Below are 15,088 nucleotides of genomic sequence, written 5' to 3'. Positions count from 1 at the left end.
TAAAAAAATATTTTAAATTTATTTAAATTTTAAACAATTATTAAATAAATAAAAAAAGTATTTAGTTAATTTATGAAGTGTAAAGTTTTTCAAGTTATACTTGATGTTAATATTTTATTTTTTATTTAGCGTCAGAATAAAAAACAGCAATAAAATAGCGCATTTTTCAAGGTTCAAACTAGGATTATTTTATTACTATAATGTTGCAAGATCATAATTAGCCAATAAGAGAGTAACATTTGGAAGTTAGAAGTTATGTTCAAAAAATATACAAAATAAGTCTTCAACCGCTGCAATATTTCAACAATAAGGCAGTATTATTTTTTTTGTCGATCAGTTAAAATATGGAATAAACTTCCAAAAGAATTAATTTTTTGAAAATCTTTTAAATAATTTCGATTGAAGTCATAAAAGTTATATCTAAATTATATTTGTGTTAGTAAAATTAATAAGTAATTTTCATCAACTGTTGATTAAATTTTAAGATTTAGCTTAGTTTTTATAGTTCGATTTTATTAGCAGCATCTTTACTCTATTAATGATGAGTCATTTTTCAATGTATTTAATGATTATTCATCTGGCCAGTCTATTGTTAATGTCCTTGCAGCTTTAGGTTATATTTTTGTTGTTAGTCAATGTAATTAAATACTTGATGTTGTTCGTTCCACATCAAAGCGTAAATAAGTAAAAGTTTGTGGTAAAAATTTTTATTTTTATTTTAACCTATAAATTTTATATAAAATTGTGTTTTTGTCTTAGTTTTAATAAATAACCTACTTTTGTTTATTTTTATTATTTTTCTTTATGTGTTTTTCAGTTTAAGTGGTTTAGGTTTTGATTCCTCAGTACATCATATGGACAATAAACTAGAAATAGTATAGTAAAATATATAAAAAGGCATAGCTTTTGATTAGTATATTAAGGTTCAAAATACTAGAAAAATTTACTTATACTTAAAGTATTTTTGATCGTAGTTTCTAAATAAATTAAATTTTTGTCCCTGGTATGAATCTTTTGTAAATAACTTTTATTAAACAAAGTTTATGAATATTTTATTTTTTTGTTAGTTTGTTAATACTTATACTTATAACTTATACTTATACTTATACTGTTTTTTAGAATTTAAATCGTTCATCATTTGCCTTTAATATAAGTATGTTATAAAATTTTATTTTCCAATTTTTTTTTATGTTAGAGACTTTGTACTAGCTAACAAACTTTATACCAAAATTCAAAATTCAAGTTCCGCGCAAAAAAGTCATCGTGCGAAAATGTCGCTGTGCAAAAGTATCGTTGTGCAACAATGCTGCCGTAAAAATTGTCATCGTGAAAAAATTTTGCCGTGCAAAAGTGTCCACTCGTGCTAAAATGACGCTCGTGCGAAAGTGATGCCGTGTAAAAATGTCCCCTCGTGCTAAAGTCAAGCTCGTGCAAAAGAGTCGCAGTGCAAAAGTGTCCCCTTGTACAAAAATTACGCTCGTGCAAAAGTGACATCCACCCGGTTAAAAGATATCTTTAGTTTGAATAGAGTTGGGTTATAGAGAGACGATGGTCTAGCTGTGTTGCTCAACTCTGCTAGACTCATGCCTTCTTCAGATCTATGGGGTTAAGAGTCACTGTGGAATCGCCACTAGTGATAACTGACTTCCTAGATGTGAAGCTCAACTTGAATGATGTCTCTGTTATGCTTTATAAAATTTCCAAAACGCTAAAACTTTGTATATTAACAAACAATCAAGCCATCCTAAAATATCATAAAACAAATTCCTACCATAATAAATCAACGCTTAAAAAAACGATCTAGTAAAGAAGAAATTTTTCTAAACATAAAAGATGAATATAAAACATTAATGAAAAAATGCGGATACGATAATAAACTTAAATTTTAAAAACATGAGCAACAACATAAAAATAATCATAAAAGAAAAAGAAATTTAATCTGGTAAAGCCTCCTTTTAGCAATTTACTAAAAACTAATACTGGAAGAAAAATTATAAATCTAGTCAAAAAACACTTTAATAAACAAAATCCGCTAACAAAAATTTTCAACAAACATGATATGCGAATTAATTATTTGTGTACGGCAAATTTAGAAAATATCATTAAGGCACACGACCAAAAAGAATTTAAATCAAGACTCAGGAATTAGAAGTCAATTTTGCTGCGCTGGTAGCTGTAAATATAATTTGAAAGGGGGCAATTACCGTTCAGAGAACATTGTTTACAGGGCCACAGTTAACTCTGGCGTTGAGACGAGGCTCTATGTCGGCTTGTGATCGACTCAGTTTAGATTCAGGTACGCCAATCATAAAAAAATCTTTTAAAGGCGGTATATTGAAAATGACACTGAACTTTCGAAGTATGTTTGTGGCTTAAAGCGCAGCGGCAAGTTATAAAAAGAGCACAGCCCAATATGTAAGCTGTGTCTCAAAGAAGCAACAGCCGTTGTATATGCACTGAAAGACAAGAGATGCCTAAATAAAAGAATCGAGTTTGTATCGTCTTGTAGACATATAAAAAAATCGCTTACAAAATTTAAAAGTTTTAATTTCATCTTATAATAATTTAAATTTATTTTTTTTTTACTTTTTTATCTTAATTTTATCTTTATCTCTTTCAATTATCTTTCCTAATATGTAGTTACTCACTGAAGTTTATGAATTTTTGCCAGTTTATTGTCGATTGGTAAATTAATTTTTACACAAGCCGTTTTGCATGATTTTTGATAGTTTCAAAATTACGTCATAATCTATTTATAATACTTTTTTTAATTTTCATTTGTGTGTTTTGTTTTGTGATTTATTTTAAACTTGTTTTGAAGCTGATAAGTGCATAAGCACGAAACTCGAGTCCTTTGAGTTTTACATCTTGAAATAAACCTTCTTACTAATAAAGCTCTTAAGGTGGGCTCAGTGAGAAAAATTTGATTTATTAAGTTAAATAACTTATTTATGTATAATAGTAATTATAACATAATATATATATATAACATAAGGCTGTAATTTAAACTTAAACACCTTCTACTGAGCCTTACTTGAAGGGCTTTTAAATAATTTATTAAAAAATTAAAATTTTAAAAATACTTGTACACGTGTTTCATAAGTCTAGATGCCTTAATCTTTAGCCAGCTAAATTTAAAATAAAAAGCACTTTTCTAAACAAACTTTGTAGCTTAACTGTAGTTTTTGTTAATTTTAGTTGTTTGAAAGTTAGATGATAGATCGATTTTTGTACTGAATTCTTGTTATGCACAATATTACGTCATACTGTATTTTTGTTTTTTTGTATAGCTTTTGCTTCTATGTTTAGCAAAGTGCTTTTTATTTTAAATTTAGCTGGCTAAAGATTAAGGCGTCTAGTCTTCTGAAACAAGTGTACCAGCATTTTTGAAATCTTATATTTCTAATAAATTGTATATATATATTTATATATATATATAGAACTAAAATACACAAAATAAACTTTTGCTTGGGACAGCTGTTTCTGCGTTTAATACGCGTCTTCAGCCAAGTTTTATTCAATGAAAATTAAACTTGTAAGTACTGAAATAAAATTATACAAAATTAGGTAATACGTAATAATAGAATACTTGTTGATTTTAGACAAAATTATTAACAGAGTTTTTAGATAAATTGTTTACGATAATGTATGCAGCCAGTTTGTTACCATTTCTTTTGTTTAGAGATTCAGAGTTTTTTACTTTTAAAATTTCGATTTTTTCTGCATTGCACAATCTGTACTTGTGCTTTACAAAATTAATAACTTTTTTATTACTTTAATCATAAATGAAAACTTTTTATTAAAAAACAATCATTGTTTATACTTAAACTGGCATTTTGTGTAGTTTTAAAATTTTTACTCAGCTTTGCTTATATATTTAGTATAAAATTGTTTAGTTAAATTATAATTAACGGTTAAGTCTTTTTTAGCTTTTGTAGCAACAACAAACACTACTGCTAACACTACTTTTAATAAACTTAAATTTTCATGGTTATTTTTTTAATTTTACTTGTGTTGCATACATAAAATAACTCACTATTAGTTTATAACACATTCTTATTTAGAGATAAACTAAACATTTTAATAAATTTTAGGTTTTTATTAATTTGTACGCAATTCGAGAAAAACCTTTCGAAAAACATTTTTTAAATACAACTTACTTAAGTTAAATTTGACATTGAGCATAAAAAAATTGTATAAAATCAACACGTTTGTTTTTATTAATTATTCTTTTAACAAAAATTTTATACCAATTTAACTATTAAAAATTGTGATAATTAAGTGTATTAAGTTAAGTTAAAAAAATATTCTGCTTCTGTGATCGTTAGAAAATTGAAGGTTTTTGAAATTTACTATCGGGCAAATCTGTATATATTGTGAAAATATTAGTAGTTAGGAATAAAATAAAGAACAGCCATTGTGAACACAGCAATGTAAGAATAATAATATAATAAAAGATTATTTTGCTAAATAATTCAAATGTTTAAAAATTTCAAATTTTTTTATTAAAGGGCCCTACTAAAATATTTAACCCCCAATCCAATGGATTTATCTTTTATTAAAGGGAAATGAGCATTTTTCAGAACGAAAAACAAACCTTATTTTCCTTATAGTTAAAGAAAACTAATTAATTTCAAAGTTGGACGTATTTAAAAAGTTGCAAAAAAATACTAATCGAGTGAAGTTAGCCATACTTACTTAAGCATAAAAATATCTTTCTTATTTCATATCTGGTATTTTTTTTCATAATAATCTAATATTTTTACTCATAGTAGTTTGAACCAATTTTTAAACCATTTTTAGAATAAAAAATTGGAGAAATTAATTTGTAAATAAAATGGTTAAGCTTTCAAAATCGGCTATTTGCCATAGTTGCCGAGAGTTAAGTTAAAAATAAATATAGCGGTCATGAATAATAAAGGTTACAACGGCTCTATTTTCATAAACAAATTAAAAAAAAAGATTTTATTAAAAATAGGTGGTTCTCGATAGTTTAAAATTTTATAAGATACTATCTCACTCATTCACAACATATGATAAAAGAGTTTTTTAAGCAATTTTAAATAAGTATTTTATAATTTACTTTGTTTACATAGATTTGTTTATTATTTATTTATTATTTGTTTATTATAAAATATTTGTTTAGTTATTTTTATTATAGTTATGAAAGTATTTTAAATATAAAAGTGTATGAATTAAACAGGAGGACATAAAACGTGGTACAAAGTTTATTTATTTAGATACAGAATAAATAAACAAAAAATTACAAACAAACATAGCAAAAAACAAATAGTTTTGAAAACACAACAAATGGTTGAAAAATAGTTCAAAAATAAGAAAAATATTATTTCGTCAATATGTAGCATACTTAACACAACTAACGTCATCTTTTAGACCTTCAACATCCATATCACAGCAATGATTATTGATAACGTCGTATTTATATACTCTTGTTTTTTTATTTATCATAGAAAGTACTATAATGTTATAACCAATACTAACAGCTTGTACGCGCCGAGAATAAATGTTTGATTCGAACAAAGTAAAACTTCTCGAAAAATTGTCAAAAACCTCACAACTTGTAATATGGTGTCCACCAATAACAAACAGTTTATTTCCCATGCTAACTGATGCATGAACATATCTTCCTTCAATCATATCGGGTAAATTTGCCCATTTATTTTCATGATAATCATATGCTTCTACTGATTTCAGTGTTGGCCGATGATAGTCGTAACCTCCACATACAATAATTTTTCCTTCAAAAACTGTACAAGCTGCCGAACATCTTTTCTGTCTTGTTCTAGCTAAATTGGTCCATTTGTCATTTTTCAAATTGTAAGCGTAACATAAACCAGTTTCGTTAACTACGTATAAGTTTTTCTTGAAGGAGCAAACACAAAAATACTTGCAGGCGTTACGTAATTGCGCTTTAGATGACCAAGTTTTATTTTTATTACAAAATTTTATGATAGACTCATTGAATTTTCCTTTTTGAGAAGACCCTTTACCGTATTCATTATTGTGCGTATCCCCACCCAAAATAAATAATTCTGAATTAACAACAGCAGTTTTACAGTCTCCAAGAGAGATCGGCATTGAAGCATAACTTTCACATTTAAATTTGGGACCATCTAGTTTATAAACACTTTTGACAGTTCGTATACCTCTTCCATATCTAAAACTTTTAACCTTTCCTCCACAACCTAAAGAACTGAAGTTATCTTGGTTGCAATATCTATTTTCATATAAAACTTTTGGTATAGATTCTAAATTTTTTCTTCCTCGCATTGCTGCTTCTGGTTTTATACTAGTCAAAGAAAACTTCATTTAATTTAGGAGAACTAGGCAGATTAAAAAAAAAGTGTGTTATATAAAGAAGTAAATAATTTCTACATAAAACGATTTTAGAATAAATAAAATAAAACTAACATCTTTAGACTAGACATTAGTTGAAATGTTTAGTACTACTCCAAATAAAAAATTCATTTAAACATGAACATTTTATCAACAGTAAAATTAATGTTAAATATTTTAAAATTCAGTTATAGGTAAACCAACTGTTTACACATTTCAATGTTTTACATAAAAAAGAATATTTTCCTTAAATTACAGTTAACTGTTTTTGAAATGTGATTAAACAAAAAATTCAATGTTGTCTTTTTAGAACTTTTGTTACATAATTAGCTTTGTTTGTTTTTAATTGTTTCTTTAACTTAGTTAAACAGCACAAAACTTAAAAGTTAAATTGAAAAATACTACATTTTTACATCGAAAACTTAATGATAAAGAAGCGAAAATAAATAACACTATAAAAAAGTAAAAAGGTTGATTAGATAACAAGTATTATTTTAGATTAAAAAACATACTAGTATATATATTTTTTAACAATACATTTTGTTAATTCACATTTTATATAGTTCATCAATTTGATGTATAATTTCGAAAAATTTAGAAATAAGGTAATGTTGGTGTACTAATTTATTTCATGTAATTTGAAATACTATCGTTGTCTTTAAATGGCTTCTAAATATTCACTTTTTTAACAACTGAAACAAGGAGATTAATTGTAGAAAATCAAAAATAGATTTTTTTTAATTTTAGCATGTTTAAGTTTTAGATTATAATTTTCTAAATTTTGTGAATAGCGAAAAAAAAAGTTTTACTAAAAATATAATAATTTTTTTTTTAAAGTTTATCAGAAAATAGAAGATAAGCCACATCTTACGCTGCCATTAGTTTACATAAACTAGTTTTGAGTGATTAAAATATTTCTTTAAGTGATAAAACAGTCATCGACATGTAATAAAACATCAGAAACAATAAAATATACTGTGTTAATATTATTAATAAATATATTAGTATTTGTATTATACAATATATTTTTATTTATGCTACAATGTTCTTATTTTTGATTACTTTATAAGAAATGATTTAAAAGGTAAAGTTTGTGAAACATTGTATTTTTTATATAAACCGAGTTTTTGTACTTTACGAAGCCCGCTTGTTAATATCTCAACAGCGATTTCTCGCGGCTGTGCCTGCCTTACAAGTCCGAACCAGGACAAAACGGTCGTAGGTTGTCTAGGAACCCTAGGGTTTGGCGGAACCACATTTCAGAAGCACTGGATACCAGGGGCGTAGCGTGCCACCCAAAAAAAGAAAAATGTTAAAAAATAGAATGTAATATCTTACATTTAGTTTATTTTTCTGTTTAATTTGCCTTTTTTTAACTATGTTTATCTAGTATTCAAAAAGTTAAACGAAATTTTGATAATAAATACCAGTTAGTGAAAAGTTAGGAAAGTACATGTTATTACTCAATATTTTGATTCGGTGCGTAATTGCAAATGCGCACCGATTTTTATGAAAAACTCCATAAAGTAAAAAATTTATAAGTTCATAAACTTCATAAGAATTTAGACTCAAAAAGCACGCAATTAATATAGCGCACCGCTGTAGTATAACCTTATGGCAGATTATTTTTCTACAAAAAGTTTACGAAAATACGTCACGCTTAAAGAAAAGTTAAACAATTTTACAATTTTTTTTTATGCTACATTGTTAAGACTACTGCTAGTTTTCTGAACTTTATTTTTGTAAACATACAAGACAAGCGTGTCGGCCTATGAGAAATAAACTTTGTTTGTGATTTTTATTTTAAACAAACACAATCAAATGAATTAAAATTAAAAAGTATACTTTTAACTATTTTACAAAGTTGTAATAAACTGTAATAACAGTTATAAAGTTGGTCTATTTTAACTTCTGTGTAACTTTATTAAAGTTATGTGCAATGAGGTGTTGTTATCACTGTTGTATTGTATATTAAAGAGATTGATATTTTTTTCGTAAATAAACAGATACTTTCGTTTTATTGAATATATTAATTTTTAAAGATATAAAGTTTACTATAAGTTATAAAAACAATTTTTATTTAGTAAGTTTACATTTTTGCAAGAATAAGTAATTCTAATGAAATTTATACTTTTATTTAATTGTTTGATTTTGTAATAGATAAATATTTTTTAAAAAAATTAACGAACTTATTTTACTTAATAAATTTATTTTAATTATATTACTTATAGAAAGTTTTTTTATAGCTAATTACAAAAGTTTTAACTTAGAGGATTTTTTGAGAAAAAAATTTATGCACTCCCTGACCAAAATACCACGCTACGCCACTGCTGGATACTGATGCTGATGTTAGTGTGGTTAAGTTCAATTATAAACAGGTTAGTAATAAAAGGTAAATTTTATAGATAATATTTTTTAACAATGTTAAGTTTAAGTTTAGTTTTGTAAAGTAATTTGAACAAATAAATATAAAGTTGTTCCAATTTATGGTAATAATTTTAGGTTTGGTCATCGATATTTTCTACTTGAAAAATTAAGTGAGTTAGATAGTTTTAGAAATATTAATTAAAGTCTTAAAAAAAAAGTAGTTAAAAAGGTTTAAGCTATATCGTTTAATTAATAATTTTTCAAATTTACTTTAAATAAGAATTAAGAACTTTTTTACTATTATTTCGAATTCTGTAATCGGTAGTAGTGTTAAAACCTTAATTTTTTTCGTTTTTACAATCACATTCGAACTAAACAATAAAAAACAAAATAAAGTTAAATTAAAAAAAAAAATTATTATCTAACATCGTTAACTGTCGTTAAGCACGTTCGATTTATAGGTATGATTAAAAAAAGCAAATAATATAACAATAATAATAATATGTATTGAAAGCAATAAAAATAACTAATGCTCTTCATCTTTACATCTAGACAAAGACTAATTTGTAATTTTATCAATTGATTAAGTTTTGATAACCGATACAAATTTAAACTATATTTTTTTTGAAAAACTTATATTTAATTAATTTTTTAAGTTTAAAAATTATTTAAGACGTTATCTTTTCTACTAACTACAAAATGTAATACCAGGTATAAGGTTAGTATCAATTGATACATTCTTTTGAAAATAAATATAAACAAAAACAATAAAGTATAAGTTAATTTTTTGTTATAAGTAATCGATTTTTTTTTATCGGACAATTTATTCACAAAAATTTTAACCAAAAAAATGAAGTCATTAATTTTTGCTACAAAAAAAACAATATTCTTAGTTTTTTTTGTAACTCTTAGTAGACAAAATTTAAAACATTTAATTAGATTACAAACATAAAATTTAGTTTTTGGTTTATTTAAAAAAATATGCTAAAACATGTTATTGTAACTTTTAATAATTATAACTAATAAACTTAAACAGTTTTTCTCGATTTAAAGTTTCTTTTAATAAAATAACGAAAAATTACTACTACATAATTTTAAAAGAAATTTGAGCGTTTACATGCAATATATTAACACTTTTAGTATTTATTAAGAAAATGTTAATAAATATTACTCCAAAAAATTTAAAGAAAACAATAAAGTAATAATAACAACTTTAAGTTAACTTTTTAAAAGCCCTGTTTAGCATAAAATAGAAAAACTCCATTTTAAGATGCAATGATGTAGCAATTATTTCTAACTGAATAAAAGAAAAGGATGGTTTAAATTTATATTTTTTATAGTTAAGTTTTTTCAGTTTCATTGATATAGTATGAAATTTTTACATTTAATAATTGATGGAATTTCAAGAAAGAACCCTGTCTTAAAATGAAACTAAAAATTTTGCTTTGTTGCAGCATAATACCTGTTATTAACACAAAAAATTATAACAGTTGTTTGTACTAACTGTATACATATTAGTGTGAACAATTAGTGTTTCCAAAAAATCTTGAATCCAGGAAAAGCTTAGAACTTGACAACTTATGCTTAATAAATCTGAAAAAACCTGGAATTTGCGAATTTTGATATAACATGGGATTTTAACAATTTTTACACATGTAAATTATTGAAATTTCGAGTTGACACAAAATATTTACAACACCAATATTCATTTATAAAAAAACAGATTTTAAGTAGTTTAACACTTTCTTTTTCATGTTGCTGTTTTATTTAAGGTAGTTTTTTTTACCTTTAATTTAATCAAAAAATTTTACTTCAAATATCCTAAAAGAAAATTTAGAAAACCTAGAAAAAATTCTTAAAAACCTTTGATAACCCTGGAACTGTTTACATTCTTTCTAAGGGTTAAAATTGGGAACAAATATTTTAGTTAGACATACTTCATGTTTAAACAGCTCAGGAAAATATATTTTTTCAAAATAAGAAAGAAAAAAATATGGTAGATTATAAAAAATATTACTACATGATCGAAACTTTTACAAGTTTTTTGGTTTATTAAACTGTTTTGTTTATACCTTTTTTTCAATGTTAAAATAGCTTTCCTTTGATTTAATTGACTAATGAACATAGTACTTAAATTCTAAAAATATTGATTGGTGTTGCTTCACACTACTAAGGCTAACTTTTAAACTTTATAAAAATCAGGCTACCTATTTTTTTTAACAAGGCAGGTTTTTTATAACTAATACTACACAAAATGAATTAAGTCAGTTTTCAGTTTCATATATGAATATATACCGGAATATAGAAGATGGAATTTGATCTATTAACTCTTTACAAAATTATCAATGGCAAATATAAAAATTTCTTTAACCAGTTTTTTAGTTTTTCCCAAAATAAATATCAACTAAGAGGAAATAATTTGAAAATAAAATGTGAACATGATTTTCAAAACAGTCAGTGGCAAGTCGCATTTTTTCACTAAGCAAAAGCTATGCGGAACAGACTACCTCAGGATATAGTATCTTTTGAGGGGGTTGAAAAATTTCGTTTAAAGCTAAAAAGATTTGATTTAAATACATTAAATACCAGTGAAATTCACTAATTTTTCTATATAAACAATAGAAAAAATGTTCTTTACCCTACGCCTCCCCCCTATAAACTATTAGTTTACTTATTTATTTTGTAATTATAAAATTTGTTTTATAAGCGATGATTTTAGACAAACTTCATTATGTGTACTAAGTAATATATAAGTTTGAATTTTTTGAATTGAATTTTTAATTTAGTTCATTTGTATATCATATTGAGTTTAAATTTGTGTTTTATTTAAATTATGTTTTTATATATAATATATATAATTTATCTTAAAGTGTTGAACATAAGTTTATTTTCTTTTTCTCTTTTTGTGTGTCCTGTTTAAGTGGCTCAGGTTTTGATGCTTGAGTCCAACATTGCATAATAAACAATATAATAATAATAATAATAATAATAATAATAATAATAATAATAATAATAATAATAATAATAATAATAATAATAATAATAATAATAATATAGTAATAGTTATATAACTGTATTCTTTTATATACTTATATAATCACATAGTGCGATGCTGATATCTAAGTCAGCCTGTCTCTATTGATTTTTAGTTTTTTAACATTCATTTTAGTTGTGAGTACATAGATAAGAGTGCATCTGTTGCCCTTCAAAATTGAAACTTTGGAATTTTGTTTTGTAATTTTTTTGACGTTTGGTACGGTTAGAAAGCACAAAAAAAAATAGCTTCCTAGTTTTAAGCCTGTTGGAGCAATTAATTTAAAAAATTTTGCTCTATACCGGTATATTTAATAAGAGGAAAACACACTATTTCACATGAAATTTATTTTCCCCTACGTTTTTCTATATAATTACCGGAAACGGTTAGGAAATGTTAATTGCCATATTTATAAAATTCTGCACAAACTAAGTTTACAATAATAAAAAAAAATCAAAAATAGCAAAAATAAAATCAGTTCTTTTTTTTTTATAATTATTTATTTTACAATTTTTTAATTTTGTTTATACTGAATTTTTTAAACATGGCAAGAAACTTTTCTTCTCCGTTTAGAAAATTGCCTATAAAAACTTAGGAGAAAATAATTCTTATGTCAAATAGTCTTTTTTCCCCTTTTAAAATATATCGATATAAAAAATTTTAAAATAGTAATTTAATTCACAAGCTCAAAGCTAGTAAGAAAATTTTTGTTGTGCTTACTATTGTCATAACTTCCGAACTTCAAAAACTTATTTAGCGAAATTTCAAGGTCGAGCAAACACATGCAGCCTAATATGCAGGTTCAAACTTAGTTAGTAACTAAGAAACAAAATTAATAAGCAAATGTTTGTTTTTTTGATTAAGTGTTAACAGATATTTATTTTAAATTTATATTTATTTTAAATTCTAAATCAGAAAAAAAAAATATTTTATATTATTTTAGTATACATATAATACTAGTCAAGTATCAGTCCTTTATAACAAATTTCTATAAATGTTAGATAGAAAATGATTTTTTAATTAGAAAAAAATTTAATTAAAGTAAATTTTGATGTATATGATATAGTGTTTCTCTGCTAGTAGTACTTCTTCAATTGAGAAAAGAGTTAATCAGGTCTTTGTAATTTTCTACAAGATGATCATTGTAAAATTGTTAGTATAAAAATTTAAGTTAAAACTTAAATATACAAGTACTTGCTTTTAGTTATTCTTAAAAAGACAACTGTACATAATTCAGACTTATATTCATTGCAGTGATGTAAACGAATGAAGAATCTATAACAAAACATAAATCTAGAATCTAACACGATAGTAACATAAAAGTAAATGACTGAAAATAAATACTACTTTATAAAAAATAAAAGTTTTAGTCAACTTTAATCTGAGTTGTGTTTAATATAACTTGACCAAAACAATTTATTTACAACTTTGATGTTCTTTACTGACCAGCTGTCATTAACAACATCATACGTTAATACTTTTGTTTCTGAGTAGTTATTCGGCTAACAAAAGACTAAAATTTCATTACCAACACAAACAGCATTAAGGTCAGATGGTTTCATAGCTTTCATTAGATTTGAGTAAACTCTAGAAAATTTCCTTGAAAAACTGTCAAATACTTCACAATTATAATTCACATATCCACCAATAACAAACAATTTATTTCACATGCTAACTGATGCATGACGAAATCTATGTTCATTCATATCAGGAAAATAAGTCCATTTATTCTTATAATAATCATATGCTTCCATTGAGTTGTCAAAACGGCCAGTAACAACAATTTTGCCTTCAAAAACTGTACAAGCTGCAACATACCTTTTTTGTTTTGTATAAGCTAGTTGGGTCCATTTGTCTTTTTTCAAATTATAAAATAAAAACATATTATCTCCATAAATTAAATATAAGTTGTTTTTGAAGGTACAACTACAGAAATATCCATCATATAGATGCATTTTTGTTATCCATAACCAAGTCTGAGTTCTATTACAAAATTTTCTAACAGATCTATTTACGTTATTATTTTGCGAATATCCACCAAAAACAAATAGTTCTGAATTTATAACAGCTGTTTGACAATCATACAGTTCATTTAGCATGGAAGTAAATTTTTTATAGGTTAGCTCAGAACCATCTAGTTTATATACACTTTTAACAACCTTATAATTTTCATTCTTTCCTCCACAAACTAAAACACTGAAATCATTTTGGTTGCAATATCTATTTTCATACAAAACTTTTGGTGGAAAATCAAAACCTTTTCTTTCCTGAACTGTCAATATTAAGTTTGAACTTGACAAAAACGGCTTCATTTAGCTTCAGATATTATCATTTGTTGTGTAAAGGATAACTGTATAAAAAATATAATTGTTAAAGTTGGTTAATAGTTTAAAATGATGTGTTTAATAAATGAATAAAATAGAATATGCTTAAACTTTTATTACAGTAATATTTATTATATTAAAATAATACAAAACAAAATGTATTTGTTATAGTCAAACTTTTTATCTTTATTTTAAACAAATATAACATTGTAAAAAAAAACATAATTTCGAAATATTTATAAAAGCTACTTCAAAATTTTTAGTACGTGTAAAATACAAATAATAGTTTACAATTAATAACTATGTTGTTTACAATCTTTGTTTATTTTCGAAAATTTTAGCAAAATATCTAATAATTATTAAAAACTTCAAACTTTCAGTTTAAAAAGCAAACACCTTCATGTCTTTTTGATGTTAACAAATAAATATATTAGTCGTTATTTTTGTATTTAAAAACCAGAAATAACGACAGGAAAAAGCAAAACACAATTTCTTTCATCTAAAAAAATTAGAATATGCAAATGAATTAGAACAGTATTCTTAAGTATTTTAAATAACAAATAAGTATTTCATATATGTTTTGATTTTAAGAAAAAAACAGAGATGTAAACTACTAGAGAATAAATAGTAAATCCATTCTTTCAAGATCTTTTTATGCAAACTAAGTTTCGGTCATAAACCTCGTTAGTGCCTAAATAAAAAATCTAAAAAGATATGTAAGAGTCATAAAAAATAGTACTTCAAAAATCAACTGAAAACTAATTTATACATAAAACATTTAGTTCAAATCAAAACAAAATAAGTTTTAAAATCAAGATTGTTAAAGGTTAAACTTTAATAATTTCATAATCAATATAACAACAAATTGATATATAGAAGCTATATATAGTTTTTTCTTCTACTAGTTTATTTCAAAGTAAACATTGCTTAAATATAAATATGTTAATAATAGTAAGTGAGCTTTAAGTTGAGATGTATTTTAATGTAGCTAGTTTTACTAGTGACG

General features: G+C 24.5%; 1 protein-coding gene across 1 annotated transcript; it reads right to left on the bottom strand.

Moving 5' to 3' along the window:
* Nucleotides 1-5,352: 5,352 nt before the first annotated feature.
* Nucleotides 5,353-6,291, bottom strand: LOC145832666 (kelch-like protein 23). The gene has a single exon (XM_082939968.1). It carries the CDS (start codon nt 6,289-6,291, stop codon nt 5,353-5,355), a length of 939 nt encoding a protein of 312 aa, XP_082796094.1.
* Between the last annotated feature and the right edge of the window lie 8,797 nt (nt 6,292-15,088).

Source organism: Thalia democratica, chromosome 3 (assembly GCF_965202585.1).
Source record: "Thalia democratica chromosome 3, ktThaDemo2.hap1.1, whole genome shotgun sequence".
NCBI lineage: Eukaryota > Metazoa > Chordata > Thaliacea > Salpida > Salpidae > Thalia > Thalia democratica.
This window is presented reverse-complemented; position numbering and strand designations above follow the sequence as displayed.

Bases quoted from the DNA above. Each gene is read 5' to 3' on its own strand.
- LOC145832666 (XM_082939968.1), bottom strand. From the start codon at position 6,291: ATGCGAGGAAGAAAAAATTTAGAATCTATACCAAAAGTTTTATATGAA.